Source organism: Erpetoichthys calabaricus, chromosome 1 (assembly GCF_900747795.2).
Source record: "Erpetoichthys calabaricus chromosome 1, fErpCal1.3, whole genome shotgun sequence".
Lineage (NCBI taxonomy): Eukaryota > Metazoa > Chordata > Cladistia > Polypteriformes > Polypteridae > Erpetoichthys > Erpetoichthys calabaricus.
This window is the reverse complement of record NC_041394.2, coordinates 41,318,568-41,337,493: the sequence shown is the minus strand read 5'-3', so window position 1 is coordinate 41,337,493 and position 18,926 is coordinate 41,318,568. Positions and strand designations below refer to the sequence as shown.

At 36.6% G+C, this 18,926-nt stretch overlaps 1 protein-coding gene across 1 annotated transcript in view; it reads left to right on the top strand.

The window, feature by feature from the left end:
• The window catches only part of mxd1 (MAX dimerization protein 1), a 69,432-nt gene that overhangs the window by 9,595 nt on the left and 40,911 nt on the right, over positions 1-18,926 (top strand). The window contains exon 3 of the mRNA XM_051928852.1: positions 14,112-14,141. Coding sequence (XP_051784812.1) covers positions 14,112-14,141 — 30 coding nt within the window. The remainder of the gene's footprint in view (positions 1-14,111; positions 14,142-18,926) is intronic.

Genomic DNA, 18,926 nt, shown 5'->3' with positions numbered 1-18,926 from the left:
AATTCCCCTCAATGATTTGGTTAGCACCAAATGACGTCATTTGAAATGCGCTGTTTTTACTTTCGACTGTTGTTCAAGAAATGCTCACTTTGAGGATGTTCGCCATTTAACAGGCCCTCAAGAAGGTCAGGAAGCTTATGTAAAGGAGTGAGAGAGACTTTACCACCGTTCCAGCACAAACCAGGAGACTCGCATTTCCACCTATGAGCTTGACAATACTCACAGTCAACATCCATGGATCCAATGTGTACTGTTTTGTTGTTTTCGTATGAGCTGCTTTTCATTATTGGGATCGTACCTAGAAACAGAAGCTCTATTAACTTGTGGATTTGCCTGCGAATATTTAGCGATAGCGTGTCTATGAACTTGTGGATTTTTCTGCGAGTATTTGGCGCAGCGTCACAAAGTTGTTTCCGTCTAGCTGCATCAGAAAATGTACGGCGACGTCTGACACGCCTCCTTTTTACTGTTTTCTCACAGCTTCCGCAATAAGTACGTACATCGGTTTCGGTTAGCGCAGGTAAGCCTCCTACCAAATTTCATGAAGATGGGGCCATAAATACGAAGGTTTAACATGGCAGACGTTGTCGACCGTTACGCGTAGAATTTCGAAATGAAACCTGCTTAACTCTTGTAAGTAAGCTGTAAGGAATGAGCCTGCCAAATTTCAGTCTTCTACCTACCTACACGGGAAGTTGGAGAATTAATGATGAGTGAGTCAGTGAGGGCTTTGCCTTTTATTAGTATGATATATATCTGCGGTGGGTTGGCACTCTGCCCGGGATTGGTTCCTGCCTTGTGCCCTGTGTTGGCTGGGATTGGCTTCAGCAGACCCCCATGACCCTGTGTTCGGATTCAGTGGGTTGGAAAATGGATGGATAGATATATACACACACTAATACATTTTTTTTTTTTTCCCCTCCTTCCACTCAACTTTCCATTAATTTAGCTAGGATACATCAGTCTGTGAACAGCCATCTTCTTTAGCAATGATTTTTTGTGGCTTACCCTACTTGTGGAGGATGTCAATGACTGTCTTCCGGACAGCTGTCAACTCCGCAGTCTTCCCCACGATTGTGTGGCCTACTGAGAGTCCATTTAAAGGCCCAGGACACCTTTGCAGATGTTTTGGGTTAATTAGCTGAGTGGAGTGTGACACCATTAGTCTATACAATATTGAACCCTTTCACAATATTCTAATTTTCTGGAGTACTGAATTTTGGGTTTACATTAGCTATAAGCCATAATCAGCAAAATGTAAAGAAATCAACGCTTGAAATGTATCACTCTGTGTGTAATGAATCTATATAATAAATGAGTTTCACTTTTTGAATTGAATTACTGAAGTTAACTTGATGATATTCTAATTTATTGATGCACCTGAGTGTGTGTGTGTGTTTCACTCATATATCACTTAAAATCTCTATATATAATTCACTAAGTCCATGGCAAGCAAGACAGCCACGCCTGCCAACTCACAGAGCCCCGCCCACCAATAATTCACGCGAGAGCAAAAGCGTTTGCCAACAATGTTTTCATTAATCAAGAACGAAAGTAGGAAGTTCAAAGACGATCACATGCCGTTGTAGTTCCGACCATAAACGATGCCGACTGGCGATCTGGCGGCGTTATTCCCATGATCCGCCAGGCAACCAAAGTCTTTGGGTTCCGGGGGGAGTGTGGTTACAAAGCTGAAACTTAAAGGAATTGAAGGAAGGGCACCACCAGGTGTGGAGTCTTTGGCTTAATTAGACTCAACACAGGAAACATCACCAGGCCAAGAAAAACGGAACAATGAAAAGTCAACGTGGCTCAGAGGTGCATGTGGACTGTAGTAGATGCGAAACCGACTGAGATGGTGTTTGGAAAATGAATAGTCAACGTGACTCCCAAGTGCATGTGGACTGTACACAGACGAAAGCAATTCAGGTAGGAGTTGGGGGTGGGCACATCAGTAGGCAGTGCGTACTGAACGATGACTAAGAGATGACTGTTCACCCATCAATACATCGTCCTCACTGGGCGTCCTTCCCCTCACACCCCGTTCCGCCCTCCGTGTGCGACTGCCGTCCAGCCCCGTCCCTCGCTCTAGGAGGTGGGGGCGCGGTGGCGGGCCTCCAGTTTTCAGTCACGGACAATTGTATGTTGCTCTCTCCAGAGTTCCCTTACAGTTGTATCCTCATAAGAAGAAGCATGTTTGTCACGGATGTGAATCGCTGTATGCAGCGTGTAAAACAGTTTGCGAGGGGTATCCCATGGTCTTATAGTTGGTGGGCGGGTCTCTGTTAGTTGCTCTTACAAGCAGGCACATGACCAGGCAGTGTGTATGCTTCGAGAGAGAGAGTGGACGTGACAGGACCATCTAAGAAGAATCATATTTGTCGCGGATGTGAATTGCTGTATGCAGCGTGTAAAACGCTGTATTGTATGTTGCCCTCTCCAGAGTTCCATCTTTTCATTCACCTACAGTCATATCCTCAAAACCCACCCAATTTGGACAACTGTGTCTTTCAGGAAGTGTTCACCCATCAATACATAATTATGCGGCGTATGCTACGCCGCGGGTTGGCTAGTATTCTTTTAATGACCTCGATATTTTAACTGTTAATCTGGTTGTTAAATTTTACATTGTATATTACTTTCATCCTATTGATCCCTTGCTCTTCAATAGCTATCTCTTTATTTTAACAATGTCTGCTGTTGCTGACCAGTACATTTTCAGTTTAGATTGTAGTAATTCTATTGACCAGAGAAAACTGTGAATGCATTTCTTAATAAACACCTTTGGCATCTGGCAGTAAAATTAATCTTCCATAGTGGTTAGGTACAGAGGAGAAGATATGATGTTAAGATTTGCTTTAGTGTACATTGATTGGTAGGATTGTTTGTGCAATGATAGCCTAACAAGTTTAGTAGATTTACCACACTTCTTTGACTTGCGAATTGTGTGCCTTTTTTTTCTTTTTTTCTTTTATATATAAACTCCTAACTGTTGGTACTAACAGTCATTTTGAATGCAAATGTATCTTATGTATGCTGATCGCAATGTAATGTCCATCATTGTTATTGTCCTGAGAGAAAAAAATCAGAAATTTTTTTTGCTCCGTGCTTCCACTTTTTTCTTCATATTAGCCCTGTAGCATATTAATAGCATATTTATTAATCCATTGGGATTAATAAAGTATCTATCTATCCTATCTATCTATCTACTTTTATTGCAGGGTGCACTGCTGCCTCTTGAATCCAAAACACTGAACTAAAGCCTTAGCATGGCAATTGCTCTTGTTTTCCTTCTACATCCTTGGAGCATACATGTTAGGTTCTAGTCAGTGTGCCTTCTGTTGGAGTAGCCACAACTCCCAATCCAGTAATGGATTCTGCTTGCAAAGAAGGTTAATGGCTTAAGTGGTTAAGAAAATAAATTAAAACCTTAAAAAATTTGGTGGCCTTTTGTTGTTAACTTGATCAAACCTAATAAGTAAAGTTTTTTGATGAGATGTGTTATCTGAACTGAGTTTTCTGAGATGTTGATGTGAACAATTGAAACCATTTTTAATTTTATACATACATTATTCAGAAAAACTCCTGGCTGTTTTATTGTTGGATGATCATTTAAAGCAATGTAGTGTTTCCTAACATATAAGGATAATCAATAGATTGACAGCTAAACAAATCTGAATTTAGTATAACAGGTTTCCACAGAAATCTTTCAATTATTCCTCAATTTCACCCTTTTGTTTTTCCTGCATTCATGCTGGATACTGCTGTTATCTGAATAATTGTAATTGTAATTGCACACTTGCAGCCTGATGGTGCATAGTGTGAATTAAACCTTAATTAAATAATGCCAGTGGTTACCATGGATATATCATAGTTCTAAAAGCATGTATTTGTCACACTAGAATTTTGTGTGTCACACCAAAATCTACTAATTTAACCACAGTAATTGTGCAGTTGCTGCTTCCACGTTGGGTAACGGCATATGGCAGTGATGTTGTGCCAACTCTAGGGCACACAGACATTGACTCACATCAGCAAACACAGAGTTTAGTACAAGTACCTAATGTACTGTGTATAGCCACCTGTTACTAAATATTTTAATGTAATTACATATATGTCTCATGTTTGTAAGTTTAAATTAAATGTCAAGTAATGTACTTTAATACATTTTTCAGCACCTTAAATGATTTACTGGGGTAATATGTTTTGTATTACAAGAATATTTACAATAAAGCAATGACATCCAAGCATTTTACTTTAATGGATTTTGAATTAGGAAGTTGTAAGAAGAAAACATTGTAATATTAATACACCATTTTTCACAATAAGCACCACAACAAAGTGTAGTATATAACATTAAAATACTGTACTGCTCGTGTTCTTGCAAGCTAGGATATAGTAATATTAATGCAGAGTGTTGTAATTTGTAGATCAATTAAATGTAAATCAAGAGTTTGTAAATATATGGACACCCTGCCAAAATTTAAAATAAAATAATGCTGGGAATTACTCATTTAAGGGTAATAAGATGGCAGGCATTAGGTGAGCTCAAGATTGTCATGGGTTTATATTAAGTGAGCAATGTAAATGGTCATTATGCAATGTGGATGATTATACTCTGCATAAGAAACTAAATCAGTGTACAGTATTCTAGCATGTTGGAGTGTAATGTGCACTTTGCACAGTGGTGTGAGGTTCAGAGTTCAGCATATTTTACTGTGTAGATTGCACGGTTGATCACAGAAGAGATGAGTCTTCATTTCGTAGTGTGTTAGATTCTGGACTTGACTATTTCTAAAGAGGTAACTAATACCTATTTTGTTAGTTGTTATTTGTAGGAGCGAGTAGACAACCAAGGACTGCCATATCCTATATATCTGCCTTAGAAAAGCTAAGAATACAATTAAAGACTTTTGCCATTTTGCACAGTCGCTTTTCTCCCTCCCCAGTCTCAAAAGGTTCAGGACTGTTAAAACTCGCACAAAAAGGTTTAAGGACAGTCTTTAATTACGATCATATGGCTACTCAACATGTAAGAATCTTGTAGTACTATGTAGACATGACAGTATAGTGTGTGTGTGTGTGTGTTCAGAAGATCTTTCTGTAGACCTGGAAATCCTTGGTGAATGCATGGAAAGGTTACTTAGGCTGATTCAAAAACTCAGTGGTGTGCACATCTCTCTATTATAAAAAAAAAAAAAAAAATCCTAGGAGAGAGAGAGAGACTAAGGAGACGAGATATGATCTTCACGTGAAGATCATGGAAGACACTTTAAAGACCCGCGAGATGAAAGAGATTGGCCACGGAGAGTCTCGCAGGGACCTTAAACATGGGACTTTGTGCCAAGAGATTGACCCAGGACCATCTCGTGGGGACATAGAACATGAGATTCTTGCAAGATATGCCCTACTTGCAACCAATATCAAATAAGACCACGGGCAGCCAAACACTCAGTCATGTAAAGGATTTGAACACACACAGATCCAGGGCTCTCAGCGCATATAAGGACAATATGTTATACATAAAACGTCGACGACTAAGCGAAGAAGAAAGAGCAGCACATAGAAAGGAGACTCGAAAGCATTGGAGTGAAAAAAAATGCAAAACAGAAAAAGAATACTTTCCTTATTTTCTAAATTTGCACCTAGATTAATTATCAGCCAGGAACAAGTGGAATTGGGAAAAAAAAAAAAGCACGTCCAATTTGGCTCAGAATTAAAAGACAGAGTAAAAGACAAAGTAGAACTTCATAAAGACATTCAAAAGCATTGGCACTATACACATGCAGAGCAGGTTAGAGATTATGAAAGCAGTGGAATTCGAAAGGCTCAAAAAAAAAAAAAACGTTAGCGCGATACACATGTAGAGAAAGTTAAAGAATATGAAATCAGGAAAATTAGAAAGTATATATATATATATAAAAAAAAAAAAAAAAAAAGAAAGTAAAGATCGCAGTAGCGCAAACAGAAATTATTACTCGAAAAAAGGGAAAATAATCACCATGGACCAGGTGTCATTGAGGGGGAAAAAAAGCAGGACAAAGTGAAGTCAGAAATAAAAGACAGAGTAGAAAACAAAGTAAAATGTCATAAAGAGGTTAAAAAAAAAAAAGTAGGCGCGAAACACATGCAGAGCAAGATACAGAATATGAAAGCAGAAAAAAAACGAAAGTGTCAAAACAAAGAAAGTAAACATCGTATTCGCGCAAACAAAAATAAATTATTACTTGGAGAAATAACGAAAAGATGAATAGAGATCAAATATATGGACATAGAAGTATGTAAATATTGTAAGGCTTTGAAGTTTAAGTCAGAGAATTTCAAAAATGGGGTTTACCTCACATGCATTTATTGGTTACTTTGCAAAAAAAATTAACTTCTGATGATGTAGATCGTTTTGTCTGTGCTGAAATTCAAACAGAGAAACCTATCCTGAATTATGGTACAAAGTAATTAGACACATGACTTGAAAGATTCCAAATATTGTTTTTACCGAAGTTCTGAAATAAAAGTGAAACTAACGAAATAGCAACAATTCAAAGAAAAAAAAAATCTTAAAAGTGTGTATCCAGAAAACCAAACACGGGGGTTGGCGAGCAAAGCCCCCTAGTGATGAAAATAACAGAAACAGAACTTTTGAGGAGTTCCTCTAGACTGATAGAAATCAGAAGAGATTAATTGTAGCTGACAAGAGGAGTAGGAAGGATACAAAGATATAAAAGATTATCAGGTTACCCAAGGTCCTGCTTAGTTTTTTAGGCCTTTCACAAGGTTACCATGATCAGTTTTGTCAGATGCAGCATCACATGTGATTACACCTCAGCTTTTTAAATCAACAGTTTAGCCACATTCGTATATAAATAGCAGAAGTGTGAGAAAGCCCGAGTTAGGTACTTGGATTTGGTTATAAAAGCCGTTTTTACTTGTTGATTCTATAGTCCGTGACTCGCTACAGAATTCAGGCATTACTGTGCTAATAACGCTTAAGTGAACATTTATAAAAAGAGCAATGACTGTGTGTTTCTATCCTCCTTTTGTAGTATATTCCACTTCAAAAGAAACTTTATGTAAAAACATTGAGGCATTTTAAGAGTTTTAGCAAATAAAATAAGGTGGTTAATGTGAAGAACCCTTCATGCACTGTACATTATTATCAGACATTTGTCTGAAGCACAAAGGCATTCATAATTTTGCACAGCTACTAGAACAATATGAACATTATAATGCTTAAAAGATAATTACATTTAATATTTGTCATTTTAAATGCAACAAAACTACCCCGCAGTGATTAGGTCTTCTGCACTAATGGAATGATGTCTGGTTGATTGGTGTCTCTTAATATTTTCTCTGTGTTTGCCAGTACATGCGAGCTCTGCAATAGATTGACATTCCATTCAGTGTTATTACTACTGTTGCTGCGGGCTGCACAACACAAACATTAAACAAAATTTTTTGTATTTTCTTAAACTAAAATAGATGTATTAAGGGTGTGAACACATGTTCTACTTGGGTATTTTTGCTGGTGGACTCTATTGCGGTGTTTTAATTTCACTATCTTGTGTATATAGACAGTGGGGAAAAAATGAAGAGTGAAATAAAATTTGACTGAGCTTTGACCTTGATAGACTTAATTCGTTTTTGTACAAGCTGTTAAGAGCTAAAATAACATTATAGATTTCTGTATTTCATTATATTTTCAGAGATCTGCATTGCATAAAGATTGTTAACCACTGTATGCTAGTGCAAGAACATGTGATGTGTCCAGATGTTTATACAATTAAGCTAAATGTTCACGATGTTGGACTGTAAACTTTAAGGTGACTATTTCAATCTCCACTATTGACTCAGTGTAACCCTGAGTAAGTCACTTAAGATGCCTTTAGTCCACCTGTAAAAATGTGGACAGCTATATAATTATGACTGGTAAATTGACTTGGATAAGAGGGTCACTTAACTAAGTGTATTTGAGTATTTTTCCCCCTATATCTTGATGTTCATGTTAAATCACATCACTAAACTGACCCTAGTATGACAGGGTGTGGTTGAGTGGGCCCTGCAATAGACTGCTTTCTTGTCAAGGGTTGGCTTCTACCTTGTACCCCGTGTTCCCAGGACAGCTATCTGCAACCATGAATTTGATAAGCAACTGAGAATATGAATGTGTGGGTTTTATATGCTTGCAAGGCAAAATGAAAAATGTGCTCATTGGCATCACTAAAATAACCCGGTATGAGTGTGGCCTATGATAGGTTGGTGTCATGTCCAGGATTAGTTAGTTCAGTGCTGCAAATCTGTATGGATGTGTGGGTTGAAAAATGGATGTTTATCTGTCCGGAATTTCCCATCTTGTGCCCAATGCTGCCAGGATGTTCCCTGACTCTCAGCAAACTTGAATTGAAGAAGATTGGAAAGTGAATGGATGATTTTGAGACTATTAATTCAGTACAGAATGTATGATGTGCTTACAATCACGTCCTGATCTGCAGATTGTTAAAACTATTTTTGCTGTGCAGTTCATTGCTTTGCTAAACAAAGTAGATTTTTTTTTTGGTACTTTAAGCTGGGATTGTTGCTGAGGCAGTAGCTCACTAGTTACCTGCACATTTTTTTTTATACATTTGGATATCTGTGTAGGCCATCCAAAGAATGAACCCACCAAACATGAAGGCTCCACCAAGGAGGTCACTGATGAGCATGGAAACCAACATTAGCATGTGCAATATGCTGAAAGGCATGCTCCGGCAGGTCATTTGCCTCTCCTGTTAATGAGTTCATCTGTAATGTAATGTGTACTGTACTTGATGCTGTCTGGTGCAGATGACAAAAATATTTGTTTTCTGTATTTTTTTTTTTTTTAAAGTAAAAACGGACAAAGCAGATAAGTTTAGCTAAATAATGGAGTTGGGCATGAGTAACACTTGCATGTTGAGTCGTGACTTAATGACCTATGTCACACTATGTCTGTATTAGATACACTCTTATCAGGGTGCCTCTTTTTGGTCTTTTACCATTTCACATACTGTTGCTACTTTACTTACAGAATTCTTTAGTGCTTGATGCGAGTGCTGTTGGTTTAGTCTTAATCCCTTTTCCATCAGATATTATTTGCTGTGATTTCTATTAATGGTAAATCCATATCAAAGCAATTTAAATCTTAAGTTAATCCTGACAATTGTGTAATGTGTCCAATGATCTTCCAAGTTAACACATTGCTTCATTAAATGACAATTTTTGAAAGCCAAAGGATTTAAAGATAACAAAATTCACAAAACCACTTAATCCAATTCAAGGTTACAGGGTGGGGTGGAAGAGGGGGGTGTGGGGGTTGGCATTGCCTGCCAGGAACCGAACCATAGACAGGGTACCAGTCTGCTGTAATACCAATTCACACACACTTACTGGACTAATTTTAGAAACTGACAGTGAAATTAACAATTTGGAAATGCAGGAGAAAAACAACATTGCTTCTAAGAGGATGTGAAACTTCCACACAGGCAACGACAAGGCACAGAAGACGTACCTTGGACATAAGATCCATAAGGCACAATCATTTTTTTTTGTTTTTCAGCACTACCCAAGGTCAAAATAACATTATTCTGTTAAGTTTAAGAAACCCATTACAATTTTTAATTTTCAGTGGCTGTATAGAGGAATGTCGTATTCATATTCATTTTAACTATATATGGAATTGTTGTGTATTTGTACATTTATAGTGTCTATGGATACTAAATATTTAGGTCAAATCTGTAATATAGTGGCATGCCGTGTTAGTCAGAGACCTCCGTTTAATTCCTTTAGTTTGGTGGTGATATTTTTCTCTCCTTTTGTCTTTGCATGTCCTCCCAAATTTCATAGAGGTGCATGTTGGGGTTAATGGGTGACTGAAAATCGGCACTGTGTGTGACTGAACTGGTGTCCCTTCTAATGTTAAACTGGCATGTTCAGCCTTGGATGGATCCCATTTTTTTGTTAATGTTTAAATAACTTAATTTTTAACCATTTTTTTATGAGTGGAATTAGATGAAGTGTGTGAACAAAACATCTCAGTGAAGTATTTGAGCCATGAAGTTCTACAGTAGTCCTCATTTACATTATTCAGTGTTATTGTTGCTGCTTAAATCTGTCTAGTCACTGTCTGTATGGAGTTTTCATATTCTGAATGTTTTTCTTGGGGTGGTTGGATTTTTTTTCCCCCTTATACTACAGATGTGTGTATATGAGAACTTGGTCCTTCAGTGGACTGTCTGTCTGTCCAGGGATGGGTCTTGCCCTGTTCCCAGTGCTGCCAGGATAGGCTCGTTCCCTCCACAGCCCTCCTCAAGATTAAGTAGGTTTAAAACTGGATGGCTGGTGTACACCTACCTATACAGTACTCCGAGTATTCTGTCCATTTATTAGCTACTGCAACCTTTACAGTTTACATTGCTCCTCATGGCCTTTTTTCTTATTACCTGACAATCAGGGTTTTAATTCATTTATAGGGCTATTTTAAACTTGTCAGTTCTTGGAAAATTGTGTAATTTTAAAAAAAGGAACAAGTACTTTGAATCAGTGTTTTGGGCATGATGCTGCCACTGATAATGATTTAACAGTTTTGCACCCCATAACACCCTTATCATCTGCTTCGCTAATGTGAAAAACAGAGATTGAAGTTACCTGGTAAAACAGTGTTGATATTACTATTGGATATTTAGAATAAAATAATAGACTAAAGTGATTTCTGTTTTGACTAATCCGCATAGAGCACAAGCCTGTATCTTGAATGTAATAATAACAGTGCTTTTGAAATGAAGAAGCTACTGTAGTAGTTTATATTAGGAGCTTGTATGCAATAAATCTGTAGGACTGCTGTCTTAAAGGTCCCCTCCCTTTTTATTTCTGGCTGTATCAAGTCAACCAAATGCCCATACTAGTTAAACCCCTTTATGGAATAATGTTTTTTTTTTCTAGTATAGGGAATGTCTTTGCACTTATGATAAAAAGAAAAATCTCATTTAATTTCAAAAAGGACAGTAAAAATAATGGGAATTGTTTCTCTGAGTAATAGCCATGCAATGTTGGGTTCTGTGGATTCAAGCATATATGCAGTAATATTGAATGCTTATAGGCTCGCTTCTTAACTGTGGTGTCCTATATTATTTCTTTCTAATGTGGGTCCTTGACACCACTGCATCAGCTCTCCATGGCTTTTATTTCATTATCATTCAGTACCTTTTCCTTTCATACTTTACTGGAAGAAATAGGATTTATTGCATTAAATGTCAAAGTCTGTGCCCTTATGTTTTAATCTTTTTGTGTGCAGTGCAGCTTTGTAATTGGAAAAACTGACTTGATGCCTTCTAATTTAATGGACAAAATCCTGTTCTTTCTGGTGGTCATCAAGTTGCATACTCCTGTTATGAGAATTTAAAATGCTCCTCTTAAGTGGTAGTTTTTGGTACTTTGGAAGGGAATTCACCAAAAAGGCCATTACATGAAATAAGATTTGTTTGAAGGAGTTTCTGTTAAAAGTGCCAATGTATAAAACACAATTGATTAATGATGTTTGCGTCTTGATGTAGGTATATGTACAAAGCTTTGAATTTCAAATTGTGCATCAATTAAGTAAATAGACTAGCAGTATGACCTAGTGACAAACATAACATTACACTTGCCAACCAGATTACCGTAAATTTTATTCATAAAGGGGGCAAGGTGTAACCTGTACTGTCAGCCGTGGCTGCTAGATGGAAAACAGCCTGGTTAAAAGAGCCTGAAAGGTTGAACTCACACACAAACATGGAAAATTTTGATTCACCAGTCATTTGGTTAAGTACATTGCATAAAAATTAGATTTTTTCAGACTATACTGACGACTAACTGAATGATTGTGAGACAATAACTTGCATAATGAATATAGTATGTATTTCTGTTATGATTTTTGATTGATCTTATAGAATATGAGCTACTTAGGCCAAGTCCTTGGATGGACTTTTGATTGCTATACGTTTCCTGTCACCGTTATATAGGCTTTAACACTTGGTAATTTCTGTAAGCTCTTTCACACAATATTAAAACACACCCTGAAACAAACCTTGTAGAAAGGTTTAACTGTTAACATTCCTTCTGCAATACTAAACCATTACCATCATTTGCTCCTCCTCACTGACATCTCTCCTAAGAGGTCAAGTCGCCCAACCAGTTGTAGCCTTTGACTTTGACAGCAGGAGCTGGGCCTGTTTGTTTCAGGGCACTTGGAATTTTCTTTTTCTGTTTTTAGACATTCTTGAAGCATGATGTCCAGACAGTCACTCCAGGAATGAAAGCCATTTAAGATTAGAGTTACAAGGCAGTGGAGGGAAAAAAGGTTTGCAATATCGGTACACATGTAAGCAAAGAATAGCCGTTTTTAGCCATCAGTCTTTTGCATCCTATTTATTTTTGTTCTAATCAGTGATTTGTTTAAGTAAAAATATATTGATTTGCTGTCTAAATTGTTGAATTTATATAAATTACTCATAATATTCTGATAATTGAAGGTTTTGTTTTGAGGCCCAGAGTTGTAAAACTTTAAAGACAAAAAGAAAACATTAATTTTTATATTTACTATTGGTGTTACTTACTAATTCAGTTGTCGGTTAGGTAATGCTTGAGATCATGCACAGTTTTGGGGGTAAGATAAGATCTATTCTGATTTAATTAATTCTGTAATATGCTAGTGTATGGTGTTTTTTTTTTTTTTTTGTTTTTTTTTTAAGTGTGCATCTCTTTGGTGGATCATGGATCATAAAACTTATGCCTGCACCTTCATTTTCAATCCTATTTATTCAGTTCATTACTGGGAACTGGTGCATATCTTAGCATTGGGTGCATGGTGGGAATGACCATGGGGTAGCAATCTGTCCCTGGGCACTTCCTGACTTTCACCCTCAGTCAAAATAGGTCAAATAAGAGTCCTAAATTAACCTAATATGCACGTCACTGGGATGTGAGCAAGAACTCTCCTAGATCAGTTTGAATGTGCATTCTCTACACAGACAGTGGTCTGGACCAAGGATACAAAAGTAGAACTCTGAAAATCTGAGGCAGCAATGTGAATTATGGGGGGCTTGTGCTATGCAAAGAAAACCAAACAAAAATAGTGTTTTTTGCATATTTTAACCATTACAATTTTTTTCCATTCAAATTTGGTCTTAAGGAAAATAAAAAGTTACTATATTCTTGTATTAACATAAGTAGATATGAAAACTTATAAGCATTAAACTTAGTGTAAGCATTTACACAAATCAGGTATGCCAAACAAATAGTTAAATAAAGGCACATGCCATATTTCTTTTTGAATTAAAGCTTAGCTAAAACCACCAATATTTTATTAGCTTGAAGGACAGAGAAGGGGAGAATATTGGTGGTCTCCATAAAAACTTTAAAGGGCCAGCTGTAGAAGAGTCAAATAAGCAGTGAATGAGAGGTCTTGAGCGAGGTCAGGATGATAAGAAATGATTATATAAACTAACTTTTGGCTTGTTCAGGTCAGTTTTGACCTAGTTGGGTTGAGTCAGTGTTACTGTTTATTGCAATCAACTAATTACTCTGTTTGCCTATCCTTCGACTCCTAGGACCTTCTTTCAAGCTGAGAATTTTTGGTGTACTTTACGCTTCCACAGTCTGTTTCTTGCTCCCAATACAGCTGTATGCAGCACAGCAGTATTACTTTTATACAGCTATAGTATAATGTTTGAATTGTCTGTTTATTAAACTAACAAAATACCTAAATGCATCATTAGCTATCGTCCACCAGTACAGACTTACTTCCCTATTTCTTTTACCTAAACCTGATCTACCTAGAAGTGTACATGCCTTATTCTGCGTAAGCATTTCAAAGCCCTCTTCATTACCTCCAAATGATGTATGTATGTGATTGGGAGCAGCTAATGTTTATAGTTCTGTGTGAATAATCAGACCATTGTCTCTGCTGCTCATGAACTACTCTGCTTAGTACCAAAGCTGTTCCCTGCTGTGAGACCTGGCTTGAGTCCCAGCAAGTTTATTTTATTGTTGTGAAGAAATTGTAAAAAAAAAAAAAAAAAATTAACAGTGTGTTTTTTTTTTTTTTTCCCCCTTTCTTTCTTTAGGTCAACACACAATGAAATGGAAAAAAATAGGTAAGCATGTTATATTTAAAAGACCTTCTAGAACACGACTGCTCAAACTAAGATATGATGGGACAGTTTACTTTTGCATTATTTATACATGTGGTTTGAGTTAACCATTTGGTACTGCTGGTTATGATAAAGTGCATGACAACATAAGAACAGAATAAATTATTGTTACTGGTGGACATATAGTAAAGTAAATGGAGTGGGGGTTTTTTGGCATGCTGTGCCCTGTGATATGGGAGAGGCTGCAGATTTCATGCAAACAGTTGTTCTAAGTGCTAGCTCCCTGTGGGACAATAATACCAGAATTAGCCATGTTAAATCGTAACATTTACCTTTAATCTAATTCTATAAAATAATAACCATGTTAGTAAAACAATATGCAATACATACTTAATCAGTTCAATGTGCTTTTTATTTTTACAAAAAATATAAATTTAGGTCAGCCTCCTTGTATTTCAACCCTAAAATGCTAACCAGAAATTTATGCAAGCCCAAAAAATTGAAGGCAAGACATAACAAATGGCATTTAAGACAATTCCCATAGCATGTGAATGCATTAAACAATGCGTTTAATGCAGATATTATGTGACACATCTGAAACTTTGTTTTAAGTAACAGATTAGTCCTCCAATTTTGAATTTTAAAATTGCGTTCTAAAGCTTAAATAAGATTATTATTATTATTTTTTAGGGATACAGAGTCCATTTACAGCTTTGTTCTTTTACATTTGTGCATACATTGTGGCTTATTGTGATTTGCATTTTCATGGCAAGCTGCACCCTAGACCTCATGTGATTGGATAATGCAGTGACACAAGAACAAAGCTTTGAAGTGTTGTCGTTCACTTCAGCTTCACTTTGCATGCATGCAGGGGCAGAAGGGAAGGGACTTGTGTATTGTGCTTATTACTGGAGGCTGATTATGAATAATGTATTTAGAAAATGATGACCTGTGTGGTTCCAAACAAGACAGACACCCACATGTGAAGATTAGGTTGGATAATATAAAAGGAGGACATTTTTCCCTTTGTATTTTAACAATGTCTGGTGCTTATTCACAATTAATAACATAAAGCTCATACAAGAATTTTTGTTTCGTTAAAATCTTCTATAAAGGAGATGTGTGCTGTTGTATCTGTGTTTCATCATTTTGATGAATGCATTTAACAAAACTGGCTCCATTCTGGCTGTATACTCAGACAGACAACTTCCGGTTGTCAGGATTCTTATCCTTTATATTTCCAATAAGTCACAATAAGTTGGTAAAAACAGTACAAAAGACTTGAAGTAAGCCATGGCAAGGATCAGAAAGATGTGATGAAAGAACTAAAGTGGTTTACCATGTGATAGCCACACAAAATTTGAAACATACGGTTGTCCAATAGTTTTTGCTATCCTTTTCATTTTATGGCCCAACATAAAGTTGAGATGGAAAACCTTTGTTTCATCACATTTTGTTGAATGGAATATTAGGAGCAAAATCCCATTCCTGCCAGAAAGGATCCTAAACCGTTGGGTCCTCGAGCAAGGCCCTTCACCTGAAAATTGCTGCATGGGTGCTGTACGGTGGTTGAACCTGCGCTCTGACCCCCAAATGTCATGTGAAAAGACATTTTCCCCTTGGGGATTAACAAAGTATATCAAGTCAAAAATCTAATATATTCCATCCTTTTTAATCCATTTTCAAACCTCAATACAGTGTGTAGGTTAAATTTGAACCTAATAATGTATAGCTATGTGGTAACAGTGCCAACTGCGGTATTCAATGATTCGTTTCTATTGTGAGACAGCATGGGAGAGTGGTTGCTTGTTTAATTTAAACTTTAGCATGTTTTAGGTTTTTGCCCATAGTAAATTTTACCATACACATTCCAACATGTTCAAATTCTGAAATCACCATAAATATGTCCCTAAGGCAAGAAATTAGGACATGGGACCATTCAGTACATTAAGTTTGTTTAGTTACCTAATGTCTAAGTTGTTCTAGTATCTTATCCGTAGTTTGTTTCAGATTCCATTAACTAGAATCCATGCCTGGAACAAAGGCTTCCATCTTTAATTCACTTAACCGTTTAATTTATTTCCACTGGTGTTTTCAAGTATGTGATTCCATATTTAATCAAACGAAGCATTGATAAAGCTGATTCAACACAATTCAAGAGTTTTGAAGACCTAAATTAGGTCCCCACATAACCTTTCTCTATTGAAGTCTAATTTGCATAGTGTCTCGGAGTACAGCATGCCTTTAGTCCTAGGTTGCACTTGCCTAATATTACAGTTGCCCATTCAGAAAAATCTCTAATAGAAGAATTTGGTACATGTATGCTTTCCTGTAAAGCTTTGACTTTCTGTTGTGCACATTTGGCTGAGTGGTCCTGATAAGATCATTTATTGTGTTTTTTGTAAACCAGTACCATTACCGTCTTTTGTTGTGATTGGAAATAAAATAATTTGGGGATATATTCACCTTTCAAAGTATTGTGTTATCAGACTGCCTGGAGAGAGTAATTGATGATTGCTGTGATGCTACTGTAATATCATATACTGACAAATGAGCAGATGTAATTGACTAAAGTGAAACCCTAGTTTTGAACAGGTGGGAGTATGCATAGGTGATGCCACATGATGCATGCAACAGTTGAATTTTACTGTAAACAGATCATAGCCAAATGCTGTGCAACAGTTTAATTATAAACAGTTCTGCAGTTAGGCTCTTTCCATCTAATTTTTTGCTATTGAGGTGCAATGAGGAAGCAGATCTCCTGCTGAAATTGCATATATTGTTACAGTGTGATTATGTGACAGATTAAGTCTTCCATGCCTTCAGACAGCGAGCAATGGGTCACCAGTATGACAGACCGACAGACTTGCTGAAGCACTTTTAGTTCTTAATGTATTGACTACTATTACTGTCTAAATAGTGTGTATGTTTGTGTGTAATAATGTTATACTTTAATGTATATATAAAATGTATGTGTGCATGTGTGTTTACAAAAATACAATGTAAATTTAATATGTGGATACATGCTGCACATATGGTTTTGAAATATATTATAAAATACGGAGGCATGTTAAGCTTGAACAAACTCATTCAAATTCTTAAACTTATAACTGCAACACATTCTTGGTCACTGCTGGACTCCTGTTCACTGTGAAAGGTTCTTTTTCATTAGTGCCCTTCAAATCAATTTCCTGTCTTACCTGCTCACATTTTCACTTTTAATATCAAACTACTCAAATGGACAGAAGTTACAAAATAACAGTATATTCATACTACTGTATATTAACAGGCACTACTTATAAGATTTCATAGGGTCTTCTTGTTTTACTTCAAAAAAATTATGGAGTCGCATTGTTCAAATGGTGTGATGGGTATATGTAAACAGATAATCTTAAGGCTTGAACAGTTACTGATTTATATACAGTATACTAAACAAAGTAAGTTATTTACTTTATCTATCCATCCATTCATTTTCATACTTGTAAAGAACACAAGACATTTGACAAATGAAAGGAGACCATTCAGTCCATCAAGCCCATTTGTTTAGCTAATAGCTAAGCTATCCCAGTACCTCATCCAGGTGGTACTTAAGAGTTGTCAAAGATTCTGCTTCAACAACATGTTTCAATAGTTTGTTCCACAGTCCCACAACTCTGTGTAAAGAAGCCCCTTAATTTCCACTGATGTCTGCGAGTATGTGATTCACCCTACTTTATCAGTACCTTTGAGGATTTTAAATACCTGGATTAGGTCCCTACACAGTCTTTTCTGTTTGAGACTAAACCAGTTTAATTCTCTGAGTCTTACAGTAGGACATGTTCTTAAGTCCCGGTATGCTCTTGGTTGCTCTCCTCTGCATAGTGTCCAGTGCTGCTATGTCTTTCTTGTACCAAGTTAACAGAACTGCACAACACACTCCATTGTATAGTTTGAGCATATTGTCCCTTGAATTAAATTCAACAGTTTTTATATTTAAAAACTTGATACAGAAGGATCCCTTCTGTAATTAAAACTTGGGTCCCACAAATGAGTAAGTTATTTTACTTTTAAAATTTGATTGCTATAGTTTTATAAGCGTTTCTTGGAAATTCTGAATCATTTGCTAAAATAACAATAAATTGGGTGTTTTATTGCTTTATCACTTTACTATGTAAGATTCTTTTGTTTTACAGCTGCAAATGAAAGTTTAATATATTATTCAGTAAGAAAACCTGTCATTTTGAAGATTGTGATAAGACTCTGAAGTGTCAGACCTAGCAAATTAGAATTTAAATGGCTTTTTCCATGGTGTGCTGTTTGTGTGTGTGTGTGTGTTGGTTTTTCTTTTTTTTTATTTATTTGGCTATCTGGTGTTGATCCACTAACACACTAGCAGCATGACTCATTCTGAAAGCAGCTAAAGCTTATCTGTGCTTTTGTATATTATCATGGGTGTTTACATGTTTAAAATTAGTTTTAGTTTCTCCCATCTGAATTCATTACGACATAAGCCACATGGAGTCAACAGTCCCAAGCTGGGCTGTCCACAGTTATGTAATGACAGTTCCTCTTTTTTTTTTTTTTTTTTCTTTTTTTTTTTGCTGTGAATCAAAAATGAAACTCACTGGGAGCATGAGTTTGGGAGGTAATTTTCAGGCCTTGACTTGTTATTGAAGATGAAGAGTATCACCTTCTCCCGAAATAGAAACTTAGTGTGAGCTGCAAGTGCCCATGGCAAAAAGCTCCTATTTGGAAATGTTGCCGCAAGTTGCATAAGGTGGCTTATTTTAAACCAGCAGGTACCTTTTA